The sequence below is a fragment of the Nipponia nippon genome, unplaced genomic scaffold (genome assembly GCF_047370975.1).
Source record: "Nipponia nippon isolate SJK-2023a ecotype South Korea unplaced genomic scaffold, ASM4737097v1 scaffold_18, whole genome shotgun sequence".
Lineage (NCBI taxonomy): Eukaryota > Metazoa > Chordata > Aves > Pelecaniformes > Threskiornithidae > Nipponia > Nipponia nippon.
In genome coordinates this window covers 10,229,066-10,251,425 of record NW_028262334.1, presented here as the reverse complement: position 1 = coordinate 10,251,425, position 22,360 = coordinate 10,229,066, and the positions used below count along the sequence as shown (strand labels likewise).

Genomic DNA, 22,360 nt, shown 5'->3' with positions numbered 1-22,360 from the left:
ACCGGCTCCGGTGGTTTTGGGTGGTGGTCAAAACTAGCTTGTTTTCTGTTGTGAGTGGTTTGTCCCCTGCTGCTTCTGAAGCTGATGGCAGGACGATCAATAGCTTGAGAGAAATGATGTGCAGCTCACGCTGCATGTGTGCAATAAAGTTTTTGGCATAATAAAGTTATGGATAATAAAGTTTTTGGCAGTTCTGACCTGCCTCCAACAGTATATAGAGGCTGGACAAACCGTTAATTTTGTGATCAGCAAATTGCTTTTCAGAATACATTTCTTAATTTAAAGCTCCCGGGGAGTTTTCCCTGTTACAAGATACCCTCAACAGTAATTTTGGGAAAGAATCGCTTTGCCTTTAAAAAGAAAGCGTATATATGGGGATGCCTGCAATACAAGAGAGAAAAAACTTGATGAAATGCTGAAAAAAAGGATCAAATCTATAACGATGAGGACACTTTTAAGGCTGGCTTGCTGGTGTTTAAATCAGTTTCTTTGGTTCTGCTTGAAAAACTGAAATTGTCTTTCTCTAGAACTTGCGTATTTTGCTCTTGTAATCTGTGTAAAACACCCTTTCTGTTGCTGTTTGAATTGGGCATCAAGATAAGAAATACTCAATTTTGAAACAACAGGTCTAGGGCTTAATTGAAAAGTGGCTTTTGTGGAACTAAGCCTCTCCTGTGCTGCTGTGTAGTTTTTCTTCCCGCTGAGAATGAAATGGAAGTAGCAGGTGACTCTCCATTGCACGTTTTCTGTAAAAACTGTTTGATGATGACTGAAGGGCCTAAACAGATGGATTCTGGATTCTAAAGCTGCTGCTTCTGATAGTTTCAGAAGAAAATCTGGAAAAAACTGCTTCATGTAAAGATGGAAACATAAAAGATGGAAGTTCTGTGTGTGGCATTGTTTATACATAGTTTGTTTTGATTCCGTCTTGTTCATCTACTGTAAAGACCTGATGTCATTAACACAAGAAACAACTTCCTATGCATGGTAGGATGTCGGACGTTCTCTCCTCGACAGATATATATTTGTACTTTTCTGGTCACTGTCACCCCGGGAACTCTGGGTGCTGCTGTAATAAATACTAATGCTTAGAGCCACTGGAGTGGAAACATTCTGTAGTTGATTATAAGAACAAAAAGGGGGGAGGGAAATAAAAGTGACAGGGTGGGGAGAAAATACTGAATACAAGCAGCTTTTGTTTATGAGGAAACTTGTGACCTGCTATTATTTTGGCAGTATGAGAGGATCTTTCACTTAGTAGAGAACTGCTAGCATTTGCAGATCTGCACTAAAAACACTGTGCTGATAGAGCTGTAACGTGCTGGAAACACGCTCCGAGTCCACAGTGGCAAACTTTGCTTTACTGGCAAAGCTGTGCCGTATGTGATCTTACGGTATTACAGAGCCTGGGTAGCAAGTAAGTGCAAAAATATATCTTCCCCCCGATATAAGTCAGCTGCAGCTGACTTATGCTAGAAGCTTTTGCTACCAGATACAGCACCTCTTTGTTCCCCAACATATGCATATATGTATATATGCATGCATAGATCTATATGTGCGCTCTGAAAGGAAAAGAGGATCGTACAGTGGTGCTCTGGCCTGCAATACCACTGCTGCCTTGTTGCCGCTACTTTGGTGATAACACCTAGAAAGCACATTGTGTAACTTTTTTTTTTTTTTTTTTTTTTAATGGGAAAGGTGACAAGCGCCCAACTTGGCCAATACAGTTAGTAGTCTCTTGTGCTTCTCTTTATACAGACAGAGATTTCCCAGCAGTACTGTGGGAGAGTGTGTGTTTGGGGCAGGGGGATGTGAATTATTTTCCTTCCAAAAAAAGTAAATAAAAATTCAGAAGGCTTTGCGTAAACACTGGGTGTTTGGTATGTCCTGGTGAGGCTTTGTACCACTCTCCACCAGGTTACACAGAGCTTGCTTCTCTCTGCTCGACGTGCTGAGGAGCAGCTGTTCAGAGTCTGCCATCTGCTGCGCTGCTCTGCTTTCTCAAAGCTGCGGGAAGCTGTGGACATAGAGCACAACAGAAAGCCTGTCAGCTGTGTTCGAGCCTTCGAGAAAAGCGTAGCCGTAGCTGAGGCTCTGGACAAGATGTGGTGGCCTGACCTGTGATGCTCTAGATGCTTTCCCCTTGCCCACAAAGCTGTTCGCTAGAGACGTCTGAATGTACCCTCTTAAACTGGAGGAGAAGAGGCGGTGGGGGCATCTTTGAAGCGGTGACTTGTTCGCAGCACTCACTGCAAGTGCGCGGTGACTTAATGACCCAAATAAAACCAAATAGGAAGCGGTCTTGCTAGAGTTTCTGCTTCCTGAAGAAACTTGTGTATATTCTGTCTTTTCTTTCTGACGGCTGGTAGGTAAGGGGTCAGTAACAGTCTTATGGTTGATCTGACACATAGGAATGCACCGTGGCTGTGATGGCATGGCAGCTGGTCTTTCAAAGTGAAATAAAATGGAGAACTAAATTGTATTGCAAAAGAGAAACAAGGTGAACAAGAAGAGAAGTAAGTTCTGTTCTGTACCTCATGCCAAATCTACGCTATGCAAAATATCGTAATTGCTTTCTGCTTCCGTGTGTAACTTTATTTTGGCCCACAGGTATGTATATCAACAGAAGTTTTGCATAGCTCCTTTCAACAGTACTGTATGTGTCCAGTAGTCCGGAGTCTTTCAAGGAGGAAGGTGGCATATAAATTTAAGTGTGTTCTTTATTGGCATAAGTATTGCTTTACTCTTTAACTTACCACTTTTATCTATATTCAAGTTTTTAAAATGAGGCTTGTATTTCACCATGAAGTGTCTGGAGGATATGAACTCCATGCTCCAGCCGCTGGTGATCTGACTGTAGCTGGTGGTGAAGCTACAGTGCCTCATCTGCACTGTTACAACATGCATTAATTATTTTAAAATATTTTTATTGTGGTCAAAACACACCCTTTTTGTTAGCAGAGAAATAGCCTGTAGCACAGAAATTCTAAGTTTGTTTACTACTAGCCTGTGTAGGCTGAGGCTAGGTAATTAGTGTTGCATGTGTCATAGAAATGGGGCTGACACGTTTCTTCTAAGACTCTCTTAAGAGAAGGTAGCATCCTTTCCACGTAACATACCCCACCAGCTTTCCTCTTCGTCCCAACACAGTTGTTTTCCCACTTAGGAAACAGCTACAGTATTTCTTCTGATTCGTGAAGATTAAATTATGCTTGGTTCAGCCTGTCAGCAGCGTGTCTTGGGCTTCTGTGAAAGGAAGATTTTAACAATAAGTGACATTCTTCTTTGCTTACAGAAGAAGGTTTGCAGTCTGTTATGGTAACTGCAGTGGGCTTCTACTTTTACGCTGGTTGCCATAGGTACTGTTTCTGCTTCCAGATAACTCTCTAGCCAAGTGAGACCTTGTAGCTCTCAACTAAAGAAGCAGTTGTTATTCTTCTTTAATTATATATTTTGTTAACTCTTGAAGCCCCTGATTCAGAGGATGAAATTAGAACCAGTAAACATCGGAACTGAATGGAAGATGCCAGTGCCTTGGAGCTCCATTTACCTGAGCTTGAGTAAAAAACCAGGCTTACCAATATGGTCATACTAGTATTAAGAGTTTGTAAAGTAATTGACAAATACGTTCTGCTGGGAACTGAGGTTGAACTAAATAGGTCGGGTCATTTTTTAGGCTTTTATTTTATCTTTTGTCAATGTGTCGGAATCAACTGCTCAGTGTTGTTGTTGCTGGCTGCATAACAAATAAAATCCCAATAAGCAACCATTTTCTTTGTATAGATTTGCAAAACCATGGAGGGGGAGGAAATCCATAGGAAGCAAAGCTGAATGAAGCATATCAGTACTGAGGAATCTCTGAATTTCCTTTTTAGGAACTGGGTGGCAACTGGAAAAAGTTGAAGGATGTGACGTAATAACTTGTAAACCTTTTCTTTGTTACAGGCATCCTGTAAGCAGAGGTTTATACAGGATTGGTGAATTATAGCACTTACTATATTGCCTTTTGTTTAACCTTCTTTTTATGGACCCAGTTCAGCAAGCCAGGGCTCTGGAAAGCAGAAGTCTACGAAGTTCAAAATCAAAGCATTAAGCCCTCTTCCGATGCTGAGCTGGAAACCCAGGCTAGATTTGAATGTTTCCTCCAGCATAGCAGAGGAATTCTGAAGAGGGCTGAAGCTGTGGCTCTCACTGTGCATTTAAATGCATAGCTGTTTCACTTAATATTTTTTGTCTCTGTTCTTGGAGCTGAAACCTACTTTAACTAAAGCTTCTGACTTCCAGCAGCATCAGCTACACTCCTGAGATTGTTTGCGTGGCTTGTATTTTCCTAGTCCTTTCTCTTCCACCTACACAACCAAAACTAGGAAGCAGGATGGGGGGGTTGCTGCCTCCGTTTCAGGTGTGCTTCCTGCCTGACCTTCTAAAAGGTTGTCTGCTAGTGTCGGAGTGATTATAAGCAGGCATCGTTGCTGTTAACCTGGGTGGGAAAGGAACTGACTCCCCTAAACATATTAGCCTGAAGAAAAAAAAAAAAAAAAAAGCCAATTTCTGCCTTTCCTTGATGCGGTATGACTGCAGCTAGCACTGAAAGGGCCGCAAACACGTTGCCGTCTATTTGAAGTACCGAAATGACTCATTAAAGTAGGCCATCACTGCTACAGAATGTGTAGCATAGAACACGCTTCTGTCAGCAGCCTGCTGACTAACACAATGCTTTCTGTTTGCTGCCACAGGAGGTACTCGTACGTGGCTGTGAGGATATGACAAGGCCTCTCTTTGAGAAACACAATGGCAAATGCATTTCAGCTTGTCGTCACTGGGATCTAAAACCTCATGGTCTCCCCCTCCCCGCTCTTCTGTACGCACAAAACCAGTCATCTCTGTTGAACCTCTGCAGAGACCAGTTGCTTCCACCATTTCTTACTCTGTAGCCAACCAGTTTTATGCAGGACTTCCTAAACGTTTCCCGGCAAAACAGTCTTGTCCTTGACTTGCTGTAGGTGCCTTCGTGTGTAATTTGCTTTGGTTGTATAATTTGATACTTTGTGGGTATCAAACACTCCATGAACAATGGATAAAATGCTTTTTATGGACGTCCACGCTTATTCTTCATTGTGCTCTTAGAAAATGTCTAGAATGTGTGTCATGCGCTGTAATTGTTGGTGCCTGCCACAGGAATATAGCGAATATAAAAGAGTTATTTTCTAGTAGCCCCATTTTAAAGTTGGATGGGGCTTATTTGTTTACAGATTCAAAAGCAGTATAGCAAGTATGTGCTTCCTATAAAGCATGTAGCTTGCATAAAGTGTTGAGTAAAAAGGAGAGGGTGTGTAGATCGCGTAGCGTTATTGTCTTCTAGATGCTTACCTTCAGCTGGATCACAAGTCTTGGAGTCTTTTCTTAGCCTAGTCTCCAGTGCCAATTCTTTGCACCTTCTTCCTGGGTGATTTCTTTGGGGAACTTCTAGTCAGGAGCAACTGAGTGTTAAAGGGCTGCAGGTCAGTGCTGAGCATGACTTTCTTGTGGAGGGAAGGGAACTGCCGTCTTAAGTAACCTTTTTGGAGATTTGCGTGTACCACAGTGCAGAGATCCCGATACTGGCTGTGGTGAGACAGTTGACTGCAAGCAAGAAATGTTGTGTAGTGAGTAGCAACAAAATGTTTGCATTCAGAGGCTAGGATTGAAGGTAGCAGTTCCCATCTGAGAGCTCAAGAGAAGGAGGTACCATCTGCGACTGGAGCGTGAGGCAACAGTTTGAAAACATGATTCATACGCTTCTTCCTCTTTGCATTCTTGAGAAAGCAGTTGTCTAGCTGAAGATCTTACTAAAGATTTGTATGAATAAATATTGAACATATGGTTTCTTCTACTAGTTTACTAACGAAGTTGGAATTATTGATTGTGTGTAATGCTTTCTAATTCTGAGGTCACCAGCCATAAACAATGGGGTTGTAGCTCAATTTAAACTAATGCAGTCTATTTTGCTTTCCCTTCCTTTTCTTACCGGCAGAGGTGTTTCACCACTTCTTGCAGCATCGTTGATCCATGCTGCAGTTGATGAAGTCCTCCAAACAGACTTGACTGAATTTAAGCAGCAAGGTGTGGAAACAGAGGGAGAAGGAGATGAGGAAAGGTTCACCTGTAAGTATACTTTTTTCCTTCTGTGGTTTTCCCAGAGGCTGTCTGTTGGAAGACTTCAGTGTTTTGAAATGTTTCCCAGAATATTTGGTTAGGCTGTCTGGCAAGCAGCAGTGAACAGAGCTTTATTTGCTCCTGCTGGGTATCTGTGGGATGAAAGGTAGCTATGCTAGTTTTGTGGGCAAGATGCAAATGTGGCGATGTCTGGAGCCCTGGACTGATCGTGTGGGTTGGCTTTCTGGAAAGGGAAGAGAGTTTCTCTTCCCCAAAAGAATTAATGACTGTGTCCACTGTGCTTCCTGAACTGAACTAGTTAAGAACTTTTCTTTTTTTCATTGGATAATTTCACTTAAATTGAACTAGTTCAGTTCCTATCTTAAGCTGATAACCTCTTGTATTTTCTGAAGTGCCCTTTTCTCTTTGGTAGACTGACCTTAGCTAATTACTCCTATGTTTTGACATTGGCATCATCACAGTTGCTATTGTGCAGCCATGCTGACACCGTAAATTCATCCATATAATCCATCTTGCTTTTGTCTGTTCTTGGGGACAGATTTTGGGCCCTCTACAACATGAACATCTTGAAACTCCAGATCTTTCTCTTGGCAAGCTTCTCAGTAGTCTCTGTCTTTATCGATGATTTCTTCTCTCTCCACCCTCCCCTATGAAGGTCACCAGTCCTGCCAGCAAACCTGCTCCAGCCTGGGCTCCTCTCCATGGGGCCACAGCTCCTGCCAGGAGCCTGCTCCAGCGCGGGCTTCCCATGGGGTCACAGCCTCCTTCGGGCATCCCCCTGCTCCAGCATGGGGTCCTCCATGGGCTGCAGGTGGAGATCTGCTCCACCATGGACCTCCACGGGCTGCAGGGGGACAGCCTGCCTCACCATGGTCTTCCCCATGGGCTGCAGGGGAAATCTCTGCCCTGGCGCCTGGAGCACCCCCTGCCCTCCTTCTGCACTGACCTGGGTGTCTGCAGGGTTGTTCCTCTTGCATATTCTCACTCCTCTCTCCAGCTGCCATTGTGCAGCTATTTTTCCCCGTTCTTAAATCTGTTATCCCAGAGGTGCTACCTCCATCACTGATGGGCTCGGCCTTGGCCAGTGGTGGATCCATCTTGGAGCCGGCTGGCGTTGGCTCTGTCGGACATAGGGGAAGCTTCTGGCAGCTTCTCACAGAAGCCACCCCTGTAGCCTCCCCGCTCCACCCCACCTGCTACCAAAACCTTGCCACGCAAGCCCCATACAGTGGTGTACTGCGGAAGAATTTCTGGTGTTAAGGTACTAAATTCTATGTCAGGTTTCACAAGCTTAATCTTTAAACAGCAATGTGTGTCTAAGTCTTCTGGTCGGTATTAGTCAAGACATTTACAAATATGTAAACTAATAGCTGTAGACAAGGCTGTCTAAGATGCTGTCCTATTTAGTTATATTTGTATATGGGTTGACTTAATATTTAAAGGTTTTAATATCTTGCCCATTCACACCTGCATATTAAGCAAACCAAAAGTAGTTCTGGTTAATATGTAGTGAGTGCTAATCAAAGATTTGTGTTTAAATTTAGGCTTTTAATTCTCCAGGCCCAGCGATGCATCTGAAGCTGGCCATCCAGCATTGCTGAGAAAAAGAAATGCTTGAGAACCAGGAGTTATAAGAAGGAATTCTGAGGACGCTTTAATGCTGGCAGTGTTAGCAGGAGTCAGGATAAAATAGAAATAGGAAAGATAGTTCATGCACTGCAGTTCTTTAGGAAACACATTAGTGACCAGCAAATTATTTTTGCTCTATAGATGATCTTTTCAATGCTTTTTGAAATTTGTTGATTTAGCATTGAGGCAGGGTTCTTACTCAAATAACAAAACTTTAAATTATTACCTATTCTGAGAGAGACTGCATTGCAAAGCGAGACCCAATGCCAAACACCAAACCATTCAGTCTGATGAACAATGAGTTTGGATTAATTGATCTTTGGGACCTATCCAGAAAAGGATTTAAGTGTCTGGCCGGAGCTTTTCACACTGTGCCCCATGGGTGTTTACAGTTCTGCTCTGTAATGACAAAGCAGGGAAGTGGCGGAAGTGTTCTTCTGTCCCTCTAGCTCCTACAACCCCGTGTATTTAAAAAGATAAAGACAACAGCTTAAAATTCTAATCTGTTCAGCTCAAGTACGAGTTGAGCTATTGACCTCAGTAAAACATTCTCAGACTTCCTTGTTGGTTCAGTGGAAGTGGCTCAGTAGGACATAACCTGACCCACAGCCAGGCTAATGCTTTTTCAGTCCTTGTGTCCAAGATAACAGCAATCTCTTATCTTGAAGGCTTTTCTGCCCGCTTGGTTATTTCCTTTTTTTTGGTTTTTTGTGTTTTTGTTTTTTTTTTTTTTTTGTAGGGATGCGCTCCTACCATTATATCTTGTGCATTTTACTTACATAATAAACATTTATGTCTAATATGCCAGACTGATTTTGGGGTATTTGTTACGATTTTTGTAATGTAATCACCTACTTGGTAAGCCTCTGTTTTGAAAGAGAAGTAGCAAGTAAAGAAGCTGCTCTTATCCTTACTGTTTCCCATTGCAACCTTCTCTCCACATTATTCTCAGGAGCCTATTTTAATTCTTGCAGAGCCTGTAAAGGCAGAGTGCTGAATGTGTGTATGTAGCTCCAAGGAAAGACAGGCCAAAAGACGGGGTAATGTAGGAAAATGGGGCACACAACTTCTTGTTTTCTCTTTGTGCTGTCAGTGCTGGATGGAGAGTCGTTGCAGCGCTGCTTCTTCAACAAGCTTCGGGATGTTTGCTGTGAGTGGCAGCAGCAGTTGCCACCACTGAGACCACTGAAGCGGTTCCTGCTTGTTTCCATCCACGCCATCCGTAACACTCGCCGGAAAATGGAGGACCGCCACGTTCTGCTCCCGGAGTTCAATCAGCTGTTTGGTTTATCAGTAAGTCTGGACAAAATTGGGGGGGCAGTTTGTTAGCTTTTGAACAGTCCTGTAAACACAATGACCTAGTGATGGACAATCTGTGAAATGGTGAGAATTTGTTGCCACAAGTTATTTATCATGTGGGTGCTGGGACAAGGACTTACTGACTCAGATTGCCAGGGGCTAACTACTGCCCTGATAAAGAAGGATCTTGTGACCTTAGGTTTCATGTCATAAGTGATACAGAGAGACGGGAAGTTCACCTAGTGTTATGGTGCTGGAGTTACAATGCTCTGGTGACTGAGGTAACTGATACACTAAGAAAAGAAGGGGGGAGAACAGCAGTTGTACAAGTGCCAATTAATGAAGCTGCAGTGGGACTACGTAACCAGCTGTCTGCTGTTTCAATTCCAGATTATATTCAAGGATCTTAAATGACTAAGAGCAAACAAAGAAAAGTAATTCCCCTGCAAAGTACCCATTTTATCCATTTTGCACATGGGTAGGCTGACTTAAATTTCCCTTACCTATGCCACATTGCATGGAAGAAAGCACAGAATAAAGAACCTTTGCTTGCTGCTACCAGTCTATGAGCTGTTTTGGTTTTGAACATGAATACGTCTTCCTCTCTCTCCCTCCCCGTAAAAGGATGACATCGATCGCGCTTACTTTGCGGTATTTGATGGCCATGGTGGAGTGGATGCTGCCAATTATTCAGCAACCCATTTACATGTGAATGTTGGGCTACATGAAGAGATTGTTAAGAATCCAGCTGAGGCCTTGAAATGCTCTTTCCAGAAGACAGATGAAATGTTTCTTTTCAAAGCCAAAAGAGAGGTGAGTGGGTAGAGATTAATTCCATTGTATTTAAATAACACTGAGAACTGTTGGGCAACATGGTATTATCCAGAAAATTCTGGCAGCACAGTTTCTTTGAATCACTGACTTCTTTATGAAATTATGCTACAGGTAAAGGTTTTCTTTGATCAAATTATTTCTTCTTTGAGGAAAAACAAAGTGCTTGCAAGTTCAAGATGAGTGATTGAAAAGAAGTGTTAAGTGGTTTAAATGATCCTGACATACCAATTATTTCGGAGAACACTCTGCTGCCTTTTTGCCTAAATTAGGCAGCCTCTAGATGTTCTGTTGTCCTACCTCTCTTCCTGATAATATGGTCACTATCTTCCTCTTTCTTGTCCCACCATTAATGTCACAGGTGGTTGTAAGCTGAAAAATGTATTCTGTGATTTAAATCAGACTCTTCAGTTCATTGAGCTTATTGATCAGCTTTGAATCAAGTTGGTATGAGGAACATTCTTTCTTCAAATCCACATAATGGGAGGATGGTTTATTATACAGTTTAATGAGAACTCTTTTATTATAGCAGTAACTGAATATGGAAGTATTCACTGTTAATACCTTCATTTCTGTCAGTGAGGTACAAAAGAGGGACCAGCATCTTCATGAGGTCTGACTCTCGCTGTTCTTTACAGGGAATCTGGGACAGTTAGGTTCCTTCCTTTGTTGACATCCTCATTTAAATACCCAAGGATAAGGGGATGTATGCGGAGCAAGGTGTCCGTAGCTGCTAGTGGTAGAGTGGAGAATGTGAAAGGGACTGGGGAGACCTGTGTGTGTTTGTGAAATGTTCATACTACTGAAGGTCAGATCCTCTTTCTTTTCGGTGTGTCTCTGTGTTTTGAACAAGGTCTTAGTCTCCCAGATCAGTTTTGGAATTAATAGCAGAGAAGGAAGAACATAACAGAGGCAGTATTAACCATCTGCATGTTAGAATATGTAAACAGTTTATTGCAAGTCTGTCTAATATCTTGTACCTTTTTTCCAGGTACCTGAATTATGATTGGCAGGTCTCTTCTACTGCATTTAAGTGTGATTAAAGCTAGGTTTACAATATTGCCATGTAACCTAGTAGGGCTTGTTGAATACTCGCCTAACATACCTGTTTTCTTCTGTAGAAGCTGCGGAGTGGTACCACAGGTGTATCTGCGTTGATTGTAGGGAACAAGCTACACATAGCATGGCTGGGGGACTCACAGGTAATGCTCGTGCAGCAAGGAAAAGCTGTGACATTAATGGAACCTCACAAACCAGAAAGAGAAGTAAGTCTGACTTGTTTTTTTCTGCCATGTCTGTGTTGTCAGAATCTCTCTTGAAACCTTTTGGAATCAAGCCTTCTTAAGTGTTCAGTGCTTTCCGTAATAACATGTATTGTATGGTAGGATTCAGAGAACTGACAATTTCTTTTTTTCCATCCACTCCTGTGTCTTGAAAAGGTGATCCCTACAACTATGCCTCCTTGACAGTACTGATGGTACTGGTAGTCCTGACTTCAGCTCCTGCTCAGACTGTCTTTTCAAAATTTGTAGCAATTAAAGACTTTCACAGGATTTTTTTGTGTGTGAATTTAAAACTGCCTGTTATAAATTAACTTTTAATTTGAGATTAACAACAATTTAAAATGTTAGCATAATGCAAGTCTTTCATAGTATGCTATACTGTCGTTCAGAAGCTAATGATAATCTACTAGCCTAACTGGCTTAAAGTGTATTGCATTTTCTATATATTTTAAATAGCCAGGTATTTTATTACATTAAATTTGATGGGGATCTTGCGAGGCTAGATAGCATTGCATGACCCTTTGCCTTCATAGCACGAATATTTGTAATAACTGAGCAGTTAAAGGAATATCAATGCAAATGCTATTGTTACATAGCCTAGTTATCTTGTATGCTGTTTTTACCCAATTGTTGTATGGGATGGGAAGAAGTGGCAGGAGAGGGTACTCATCCATATGGGAAAGAGCACAACGATACAAAAACTTAAGAACTCTGCTTTTTTATGGACAAGCCATGGTATTGTTGGGAAGTAGGTGGGTTGTTTCCAGTAATCTTAAGTGCATCTTTCCAAGCTAGATTCTGATGTGTGTCTTCGCCGTATTCATAGTATAAATACAGAAGGTGAAGCAGCGCTTGTTTTGGGTTGTGCCTTTTCTTCCTCTTCGACTGGATAACGACAAGGTCAGTAAGCCATGGGTAGGCTTTCAGTACAAAAATTATATTCTACTGTTTTTCAGGATGAGAGAGCACGTATTGAGACTCTGGGTGGTTGTGTAACCTATATGGACTGCTGGCGGGTTAATGGTACCTTGGCTGTTTCCAGAGCAATTGGTAAGATAAACCATCAGAATTAGTATAGTTCAGATTAAATTTGATTAAAACACACCACCTGAGACTGTATGTTTTCTGTAAATGATGTTTTGCTCAGCATCAACCAAATAGTAAACCATTCGTACTGTCTTTGCCATAGGGCTAGCTTACAGCTATACAACTTACATAGCTTGCAGCTATATAATCTTATGGGTTTTACCGTAAACACAGAATATTGTTTTATTTTACATACTAGCCATGACAGTCCTAATTCTTTTATACTTCGAAGTCTTTTGCTTCTTTTAAATGTCTTTGATACTGTGGCGTTCTACAGTAGCTTAACAAACGTGGAGTATTTCGTTTGTATAAGTGGAGGAAGTAATAAATGTTCATCTGGCCTTCTTTATGTGTCTGAATGTCTGCTTTGTGGGTTTTTTGTCCGCTTCAATATTAATATATCTTTCTCCTGACTGCAGTTCTTAAGTCAGATCTCTGCATCCTCCTTCAAATCACACATATCCAGCAATTTAGGGCGTTTAAACTGTAGTATTCCAGAATCTTATTAAACAAGCTTACTTTGTTACTCACCAGTTAGGGCAAAAAGAGAAAAGACACTGGACAAGTACAGATAACTGTAACGTGCAAGTGGAAGCAAATTAGTATAAATTTGTAGAACATTATTTGGGTGAATAGCAACCCATGTTTAATAAATATGTCCATATGAAACTGATGAACTAAACACAATGAGCAGATTCTTATGGCATTGTGCTCTGTATCTGGATAGCTAAGAAAAATCTTATTTTCATAGAGTTCTGAAGGCTGTACAAGAGGCACACCTGCAAAATGAAGGCCTGACTATCTCCTTGCACAAATATATTTCAGAGAGAAAAATCTTCGAAAGAATTTCCTTAGTTTCCCCGCGAAATTGGGAAAGCGTGAATTAGAGTAACTCCTTAGAAACCCACTGGATTTGGGGAGGTTCCAAGCGTTCTTAAAGGAACAAAGGCCTTCCATGCTTATTCCATAGCTTTTCACTACCCTTGTCCTGCATCAGGTGCCTCTGGAATGTGATCTGGCTGTCCTTGAGGACGGTAAAAACAATTGGTGGGTGAAGAAGTAGCTGTTTACATTTGAAGTAATAAAGCCTTTGTTTTGTTTGTCTTAGGTGACATATGTCAGAAACCCTACATCTCTGGTGATGCAGATGGAGATTCATTTGAGCTGACTGGTTCTGAAGACTACTTGCTCCTAGCCTGCGATGGATTCTTTGATGCTATCAAGCCATATGAGGTTGTAGACTTGGTTCTAGATCATTTAATGCAAACCAAAGGAGTGGGTCTCAAAGCAGCAGAAAGACTGGTGGCTGCTGCAAAGGAAAATGGATCCAGCGATAACATCACTGTTCTAGTGGTGTTCTTGAGGGATCCTCAGGACATCTTGGCAGACTGTCTCAGAGACCCTAAGAGCCTCGGGGCTGGTGATGATGCTCGGAGCTCACCCTTTAATTTCCTCAGCTGTGAGGCAGCAGCCACACAGTGACAAAATCTGCTTAATCCAGAACGTTCAAATAAATTCACGTAAGGAACCGCTTTCCACTGAAGAAGCCTCTAATACAATAGGCAAAATGTGTCAGGAAAAAAATGACAAATGGACAAATAACAGAAAGGCAAGACTCATTTTACTGAGTTCCCGTTTGCCTTTTCCTTCCTTCCCCCTCCGTTCAAAAAACGCTGAGCAGATGTGGAGATTTGTACAGCTATTTCGTCTCTGGGAGCAGACTTCTAAAGTGTGTCCCAGGGCTGCTGGTCATATCCCTCTGCCCTGGGAGTGGTAAGAAACCATAATATGTATAAGCTAATGGGTGAGAATGCCCGTTTGTGAATTCTGAGTGAAAAAAGAACGCTGTATGTTGTATTTAATTGTGATGTTACTTTGGAGATTGGGCGGAGAGAAGCTGTCAACCATCACAGAAAAGCTTGTTACTGTTTGTGGTCTGTAGGAACAGGCTTGGTGTGCGAGAGACTGGGTGACACCATTATGCTGTGTAAGTTGCTTTTGTTTTGTACCAAAGATGATATTGCAAGAATGATGCGACCTCTTTATGCAGATATTTAATTTTGTGTGTATGGAGAGGAGAAAATGAAACTCAATGCTCCAGAAAAAGAGCATGAAGGCTAACTAGAAATATCCCAGCTGCTTTCTGGGATGCTCTGGTTTATAAACTGGAATCCAATATTTAAGTGCACTGGATTATTCCTCCCTAACAAACACACTTTATTGGCTGTTTGGCAACCTGAAAAGAAAGGACCCTTATTGTTGTACTTGAGAGAGATCTTTACAGCGTGTATGCTCTAGCAGTTAAATATGCTCTGTTTCTGCCACTTTTTTGTGTACTATAACAAATGAGAATTTTATTTTTATTCTAAGTGTTTATTTGTTTATTTACTGAACTTTACAGTTGGAGGAATGTTTTGCAGTGTTACTTTATTTTGTTGTGGTTTTTATTTAAATTAGAATTTTAAAGTGGCTGTGTCTTTATTATCTGGTTTTAAAAACTGACTACCCTCAAGTGCCTTAAATATTTCACCCAAGGACTGCTGGCTTCCTATCATATTCTGGTGAGCCAGTTTATAGTTTTTTTTAAAATGTGACTTTTTTATTTCATTAATACTAATGTTTAATGCACTTAAATGTTTCATTTTTGTGACTGATTTTAGTGGGAACTAGGTTTCAAGAAAACGTCTTTCATTGTTGTCAAATCTTGTGGCTTGTAGTAAAAGCTTCGCAATACTTACTGTGACTTACCCCCTGCCCCATGCAAAAAGCTCTGGTTAGTTAACCATAAAGTAACAATCTGAGTCATCATCACTTTCATTTAAAAACAAATCCACTTCTGACCTTCACAAGAAAATTTAATAACACAAACTAGGAACAGCTTAGTAACCGTTTTTGATTAATAGATGGTTAATTTGGCCATACTTCATGAACTTTTCGGGGCTAAATAACTTTCTAAGGATATGTGAAGCTAAGGTGAGGATGAAAGAATCTTAATGAATGTATACGTTGTTGTGCAACTGTTATATATCCATTACAGGCTAGAGCCTCTGGTTGTGCTTTGCCTTGTCTTGCCTTGGTAGCCTGGCTAGCAGGACGCAAGATCTGAAGGCTCAATGGTAAACGTGTTAGTAATTTCTGTATCCAAACAAGAGCTGCTCTACATCTGGCAGCAAGATTGTGTGCCTAATTTAGAGGCACATGGCATTGCAGTATGTCAGTCTTGTTTATTAAAATGTGTTGAACATATTAATGTTGCTTAGGGAGGAAGTTCAGGTAGAAGAGTTGAGATGGCTAAAAGGAAGAACAGAGCAGCGCTGTTCGTGTCCATAGAGTCTCTGAATCGTTGGCTAGTGTGGGGCAATGCAGTTACCCGAGCGACTTGAGTTTTTTGCTGGATTACTATGGGCGATCATACGGTTTAACATAGAAGCTCCTCAGTGAGCTACCCTCTCATTACATAGCGACTCAGGGACTTCCTTGTCTTGCTATGCAACAACAGGAGCTTTTCTTCTGAGAAGGTTGCAAGCGCTTTTCCATCCTACATTTTGCTGTCCTAAAATAGGTGGGGAAGGCTTTCTGTGATGGCAGCCTGGTAGGGTAGGTGTTAATTTTTGTAGTGAACCTACTTCAGTTAAGGAAGCCTTTAGACTTGCGTAGTAATCCCTTTGGATTTACCTCTCTTACCTCTTTGATTTCTAACCCAGATATTCAGTGTCATGCTAAATTCTGATGACCACTAGTGCCTCTTGGTGTCTTGGAAATAGTTCTCATTATTAATATGGTAAGAATCATGCAGAATTGTTTGACTTCACTGCTATCTGAGGTTTATCAGGAGAGGGGGAAGCTATTGTATTCATGAAGGGAGGTGTGAAATGTTGGTAGGTTCCTAGTATGGTTTAGTTTCTGAAATTTGCCAAATTCCCTGGAACGTGGAGGAAACTGAACAAGCCAAATTCTTTGTAATGATCTTTTCATTTCAACCTTTTTGGGGCAGATTTGTATTACAGAGGAAACAAAGTCTTAAGTCTTTCAATGCATTCTTACAGCAATGGGAGAATATCCTTTTTGGTTTGAAATTTGATAGATTTCTTTTTTTTTTAATGGAAGCTAAGTGAAATGGGCCTTTAGAAAGCTGTCTGTGGTAATCAAAAAACTTAATTCTCAAGCTATGCTCTAGGGAAGAAATTCTGCATTCTGAGAAGCTGTTCCCTTATATAGATGTTTTCATTCTGAATGACTTAGTGCCTCATTTCTTTGAGATCTAAGTGGATAGGAATAGTCTTTGGGAACTCATACAGATTGCAGCAGGGATAAAAAATATTTCTCTAATTTTTCAGAGACTTCTTACTAGCTTTAAAAAGTCTGGTCAGGTCTATAGGAGTTGTAACTGGGTCAAAAATGGCAGTTTGTATCCTATCAGTGGAATAAATAAGTTGTAATGTGTCATCTATAGTAAAATTCCAAATACTATTTGGGGGGAAAATTGGTTTTGGAGATGTCTTACCTATTGTTGACAGCCTGATCAAAACCTATGGAAACTTCTTTTTTTTTTTTTTTTTTTTAACTGAAAAACCAACATTTCAATTTGATGTTAAATCAGTAACAAAAGTATGACACAGCATGCAAGTATGGATTTTGGAAGTACGCTTTTAAAATTCTATTGAAAATGGTCGTCAGGATGGTCTTACCCTTGGGATGGCAAGGCAACCTCCAATTATTGTTTCACTTCTGACTTTGGTATCGCTTTTAGAAGCCACCAGCTATAATGCATAATGCTGTTACAAGAAGTGTCACTAGTATGGGTGGTGAGGAGAGATGGGAAGGAGCTCTAGCAGAAGGTATGAAGTTGAACTACATAATCCAAAATATGGAGTGGTGCTATGTTTTGAATTTACAGTACTAATCTGCTACGTTAGCTTTTCTTATCTTTCCTCTTAAAACTTCTTGGATTTCTGGTGCTGGCTGTTCTGCTCTGTTTTCTTTCCCTCCTTTGGTTAAAAATAATATGTAATTTTGGTGAGAGAATGCTCTTGCCTCTCTGGGCCTTCCCGGTGTCATGTACAGTGTACTAACACTTGTCCACCAATGTCAAATCAACTAATGACAGATTGACTAATTTGCCTGTTTCCTTGTTGTCTTTCTAACGGACCTGCAACAAAAACAATTCTTGAGTCTAGCCAAAATCTTTGAAGCTGTAGAAGTTAGCCAAAGGACTCCAGACAAACGTTCAACGAAAAATGAAAGTATTTCATATTTTACTAGACTCCAAATGAGTGTCTGCTGCTGCATTTTCGCACCCAGCATCAGAAAAATTGTTCCTTAAAGGAGCCTGCATTTTTAAAACAGAGCACGCTTAAATTCTTGTATTGTGCTTGATTGAAAACTAGCTTTAGTCATTCTGCTTAGTGGGTATCCAACATCTCTTCTGCTTATGGGTAATTTATACTTTTACATTTCCTTCCCTTCCCTTCCCTACCCTGCCCTCTCCTACAAACAAACATACTGAAGACAGTGAAGTCTTCTGGGTCTGACATAGACAAGATTACAATTTTACAAATTACATTTGTTGGGGGATTGGTTTTGGGGTTTTTTTGAGAATACAGAGGATAGAAATGGAGGAAAATTTTTAGAACAGAGGGAGATTAAGTAGAATCCACCCTCTGAGTGATGGAGGAGTGAAAGAGAGAGACAGGAATGCATTTAAGTATTATTAATGCCTATTTTAAAAAGGAAGTGGGCTGGAAAATAGAGCTACAAACGTCAGTTCTTTAGAGCGAAATACCAGTGCTTGAAAGAATTAGAAGCACACCCATTAAAAAGGCAACACTCAGATGCGGTAACTCTGTCTTCAAACAGCCATGGAAGGAATCGCAGTAAAAGCATCCGAGGTGACTTACTGTGACCCCTCAACACTGTCTTGGAAGCTAATGCTACTAAATGGATTTTTCTAAACACCCTTAGGTGTAAGGTGGTGCTACGAGGGAGCATTCAGCGTATGCAGTTACTGGTCACTGTGCAACTGCTGCCATGAGTAAACGCCACGAAGTGTGTTAATGAATCGATACGGCTGGTGAGCTCTCATAAGATGAGTAACTGGGCACGGAGTGGTTACAGCAGAGTTGGCAGTTGAATAGTGTTAATCACAGTGATGACTTTAATAGCATTTAATAGACACTTATCTGAATTCAAAGTCAGATGAGATACTGCTCTATTTAAAAGCATTTCCAGTGCTATTAGCTTTCTGTCATGAAAAGCCACTAAAATTTCCATTTTTTTGTTGGATGTTGGGAAAAATGCTTCTCTTGCTTTCTGAATTTTGGAGATAAGTTGGCTGTCTGCACTGGAAAACCCATTTTCAGTTGATAGCTTAAAGCAGCTCTTTGGGGTTGAAACTTGCTTCCCAGGCGATCCTTTAAAAACTAACAAAAAGGTGCTTCCAAAACAAGTGGCTGAGGAACGTGGGTATTTCTAAATGGCGTTGCACAAAAGGTAACCAGTAAATACCCTCAATCTGTAAAGGGCATGGACAGTTAGTTGAGCTGCTTAAAGTCTAAATTAAGATTGCAGCTCCACTCTTTGTGTAAGTGAGACTTTGTTGGTTCGATTACTGGTGTACTTGTGGATGCAGGTACTTACTGCGCAGCACCAGACACAGTCTATTTCGGTTCTTACAGTACTGGAGCATCAGGCAAATGCTTTAGGGAAAAGGTGGGGGGATGTTAGCCACAACAGAGCAGATTGTGGATGATTCATATATAATTTAGCTCTAGTTAAGCCTGAATTAAATTTCCCTGCTTAGTTCTATTACTGTCCCTTTTAGAATTGGGCCTGTGCTGTCAGACAAAATCCTACTAGGAAGTAATGGCCCATTCCCCCTTTTTGAGGAGCAAACAACTACTGATGGACAAAATGTCATTCAGGAAGGGCTGGAGAGGGAGAAAAATGAGCTTTGAAATGAGTGCAAAACTTCCCAATCTACACTAAGTTATGTATTCTGTCGAAACACGTGTTTATAGCAGGTCTGATTGCATTTGAATAGTTGTGCTGGAAAGCAATGGGGTTTGTGCCAAGCTGGTCATAACCTTTAAAACTGACAGCAGCAAACCCAAGAGGCTAGTCTGCCCTCTTCCCTAAATCGAGCCGCTGTAGCCCTGCTGAGTATTCGTTTTGCAGCGTTGACAGCTCTAAGAGCTAAGCCAGCCACTTTCTGCATATGTTTTGGTTGTTTTAGTATATTTATTGGATTTTACTTTATCTAAAGTTATTTCTGTTGATATCAGTCATGTCAGCTGAAAAGTAATCAAATGGAGACATGAGGGAGTGACTGGACCTGAACACCTATCTGTCATAGACACTTATTAAAATACTACCTTAAAATGAACTGGCAGGCTCTTGTGATAACCTTCTCTCTGAGTAGAACAGGAAACCAAAATCCTACCGAGAATCACTTAAACCTTTATTCCGGTGTGACCCATCAGAGCCTGAACGCTCACAAGCCTTCCCCACAAGCTGTTCAGTGTTGCTAGTTTAATGTGTTTTCCAAGCTGTGCATGCTGCTGCTGGTGCGCACAAAAATAAACAAAAGACAGCTGTGTTGGCAGCAGAGAAAATTTAGCAAGACGCAGCTTTTGTCAAACAGAAGGGGACAAAATCAATAGGAAAAGAAATGTTTTCAAGCTTCTTGGAATGCAAACAATGGAATAAAGAAAAAAGCAACCTAGAAGAGTTGGCAGCGCACTGTCAGCTTAAAACCACTGTTTTAAGCAAATGAATTTGGCTGCTTTGTAGCATCTGCTTTATTTTGTTAACAAACTCCTCTCAGTCAGGGTTTCATGTCCTGTTGTTGATACGTGCTTTTTAGTCTGAAGAGAGAAGATACATTTAACTTTCTAAAAAGCTGAATGTATCTGGGCTTTGTGACTAGTTAGATTATGATTATTGAATTTTCTCTCAACTATTAAGCCTGATTACTAATTTCCAGGAGATATTAATATAGCAAGTACTGAACTTATTAATGATTAAATGGTTCTGAGTTTCCACGCACGAGAACTTCATCAGTCTTTCCTGATCTAGCAGATCACTTCTTGAAGTTTATTATCATTTGCGCGGCAATACGTGAGGCCTGTGGAAGGTCTGTTGCCTTGGCAAATGGAGCTGGAAGGTGTGACCACCACGCCCTGCAGGAAGTATTTATCCTTTTATCTAAGGAATCACGGTTCCTTTTGGGTGTCTAAGCATAAAGAGAGAATAGCTAGGGAACTGGAGAGATCCTATGGGGACCTTCTCAGGGCAATTAAATACTATGACTTTTTCATCTTGCCCTTTCTAACTTTGTTAAAAGGCATTCTGTTTAATACTAGATGATTCATGCTGCTTTCTTTTTTTTTCTTTTTTTTTTTTTCCTTTCACTGTGTTTCATAGTAGCAAGACGTTTGTTTTGTTGGAGGTTAAAACTTTATACTGGCAAAAAAAAAAAAGGCCAGTATAAACGTTTACGTACTTTTAACTTACTTAACTGCTTTAACTACTTTCATCTTCCTCTTCTGAAAGCCAGTCCTGCTCTGTCTCCTCCTTATTGTCTTCCCAGTTTTCTTTTTCTTCTATCTTTTATGTCCTTTTACATTGTCAGCCCCCCTCCCCAGAATGCTGCTTCTTAGACTGTAAACTCCATTGGCTGTTAAGTCAGTTTAGTTGCCACTTTATAATTTTAATTTCATCTGTGTTCTTAGTGAATGTGGTCTGATCTTTGGAGGCCTGCAACACCAAGAGTGTAGGAAGTACCATGTCAGCTAGGAAGATAAGAGACTGCAACCACTGTTGTGTCTTTGGCATTGACCAGTATTGGATGCGTAAGAAGAAAATCCTGTTATTTGCATGTTATTCCGTAGGAATACTTAAGCTTATTTCAGGTAACAGTAGCTCTCATCCTGAATACAGGACTTCAGAAATATTCTTGTCTCTATATGTCCTTGTTCCAGCAGATTGTTTGTGTTTTCAAACATTTGCACTGTTTAGAGTGGGGGAAAAAGCTGTCTAACTTTCTTCGCCTCTTCAGTTCTCTCTCTTTCTTGCCCTAGCTGGCTGGACAGGCAGGTTGGTAACTGCAGCGTGCCACGTGGCTAATCAACCGCTCGGTCAGTGTAGTTCTTCAGTGTCTGCTCCATATGATAACTTCAATCCTGTGCTTATTTAGTGGTAAGTTAGACCTCTGTCACTATTCCTGCTGACTTAAAAATATGTGTTCTTATCAGTATTAAAATAGTACAAGAGCAGAACTGTTGCTTTAGGCACATTTCTTGCCACTGTGTTGGCTAACGAACCTTGAATGAAAGTAAGAGGGCCAGTGACTTTGAAATAGGAGCTGTTAGCCAAGTGTTGTAGAATCGTAGTCCTTATTTATTTTGTACGCTAATCTGCACTTGTGACCCTGAGCAGAAAAGCTGCAGTACAGCAGGTTTTGTAAGCTGTGGCTTAAGCAGTTATCTAGTATCTTAAAACTCGTATTTAAGCTGACTGGTTTTCTGCTCAGGTCAGAAACTTGTTGTCGTTGATCATTAAATGCTATGCATATTGTACATTCGTTTATATGGATTGTTCTAATAGTGCGTGTGTGTATTATGCTACATGACAATATTTTTATATATATGTATGTATGTATTGCATGAGGTTTAATTGTTGGGGTTTTTTTGTATTGTCACTTTTGTATTCACACAGTGCCTCATGTATCTATTTGCATATTGCAAGGAGTTGTTTCAAAGCAGTGATTGGAAGAGGTGGGGATAAGAACTCTCCACTGTAGGATCTGATGTTTCTGAAGTATTAATAAAGTCTAGTGATTCGAAGCACTGTTTGTTTCTTTTCTTAAATGTATTTTTCATTCTAATGCAGTGGTCATATTGCATATCTTTGAGTGGTTACCCGGTCACCAAATCTTACCTTCTTCCATAGGGCCTTTTTGGGAAAAGAGACCAGGGCACTAGAAGGAAGAACTAGAAGGAAACAATCCTTGGGATCACAGAGCATGCTTACTTGAAAAGATGATGTCACTAAAACCATCTTAGAAATGGACTGTGTAC

The 22,360-nt window shown here is 40.8% G+C and overlaps 1 protein-coding gene across 18 annotated transcripts in view; it reads left to right on the top strand.

The window, feature by feature from the left end:
- The window catches only part of PPM1F (protein phosphatase, Mg2+/Mn2+ dependent 1F), a 43,006-nt gene that overhangs the window by 4,824 nt on the left and 15,822 nt on the right, over positions 1 to 22,360 (top strand). For 11 of the 18 annotated variants that reach the window (XR_015704049.1, XR_015704050.1, XR_015704054.1 and 8 more), the window contains exons 2-7: positions 6,014 to 6,144; positions 8,879 to 9,078; positions 9,709 to 9,897; positions 11,037 to 11,180; positions 12,155 to 12,248; positions 13,393 to 14,057. Coding sequence is in view for 2 of the 18 variants with exons in the window: in XM_087754515.1 (XP_087610641.1) it covers positions 6,014 to 6,144; positions 8,879 to 9,078; positions 9,709 to 9,897; positions 11,037 to 11,180; positions 12,155 to 12,248; positions 13,393 to 13,766 (1,132 nt within the window). In the remaining 16 variants the exon portion in view is untranslated. Of the gene's footprint in view, positions 1 to 6,013; positions 6,145 to 8,878; positions 9,079 to 9,708; positions 9,898 to 11,036; positions 11,181 to 12,154; positions 12,249 to 13,392; positions 22,127 to 22,360 lie in introns of those variants that run through there. The other 7 variants (XR_015704060.1, XR_015704059.1, XR_015704062.1 and 4 more) reach the window with 4 other exon arrangements.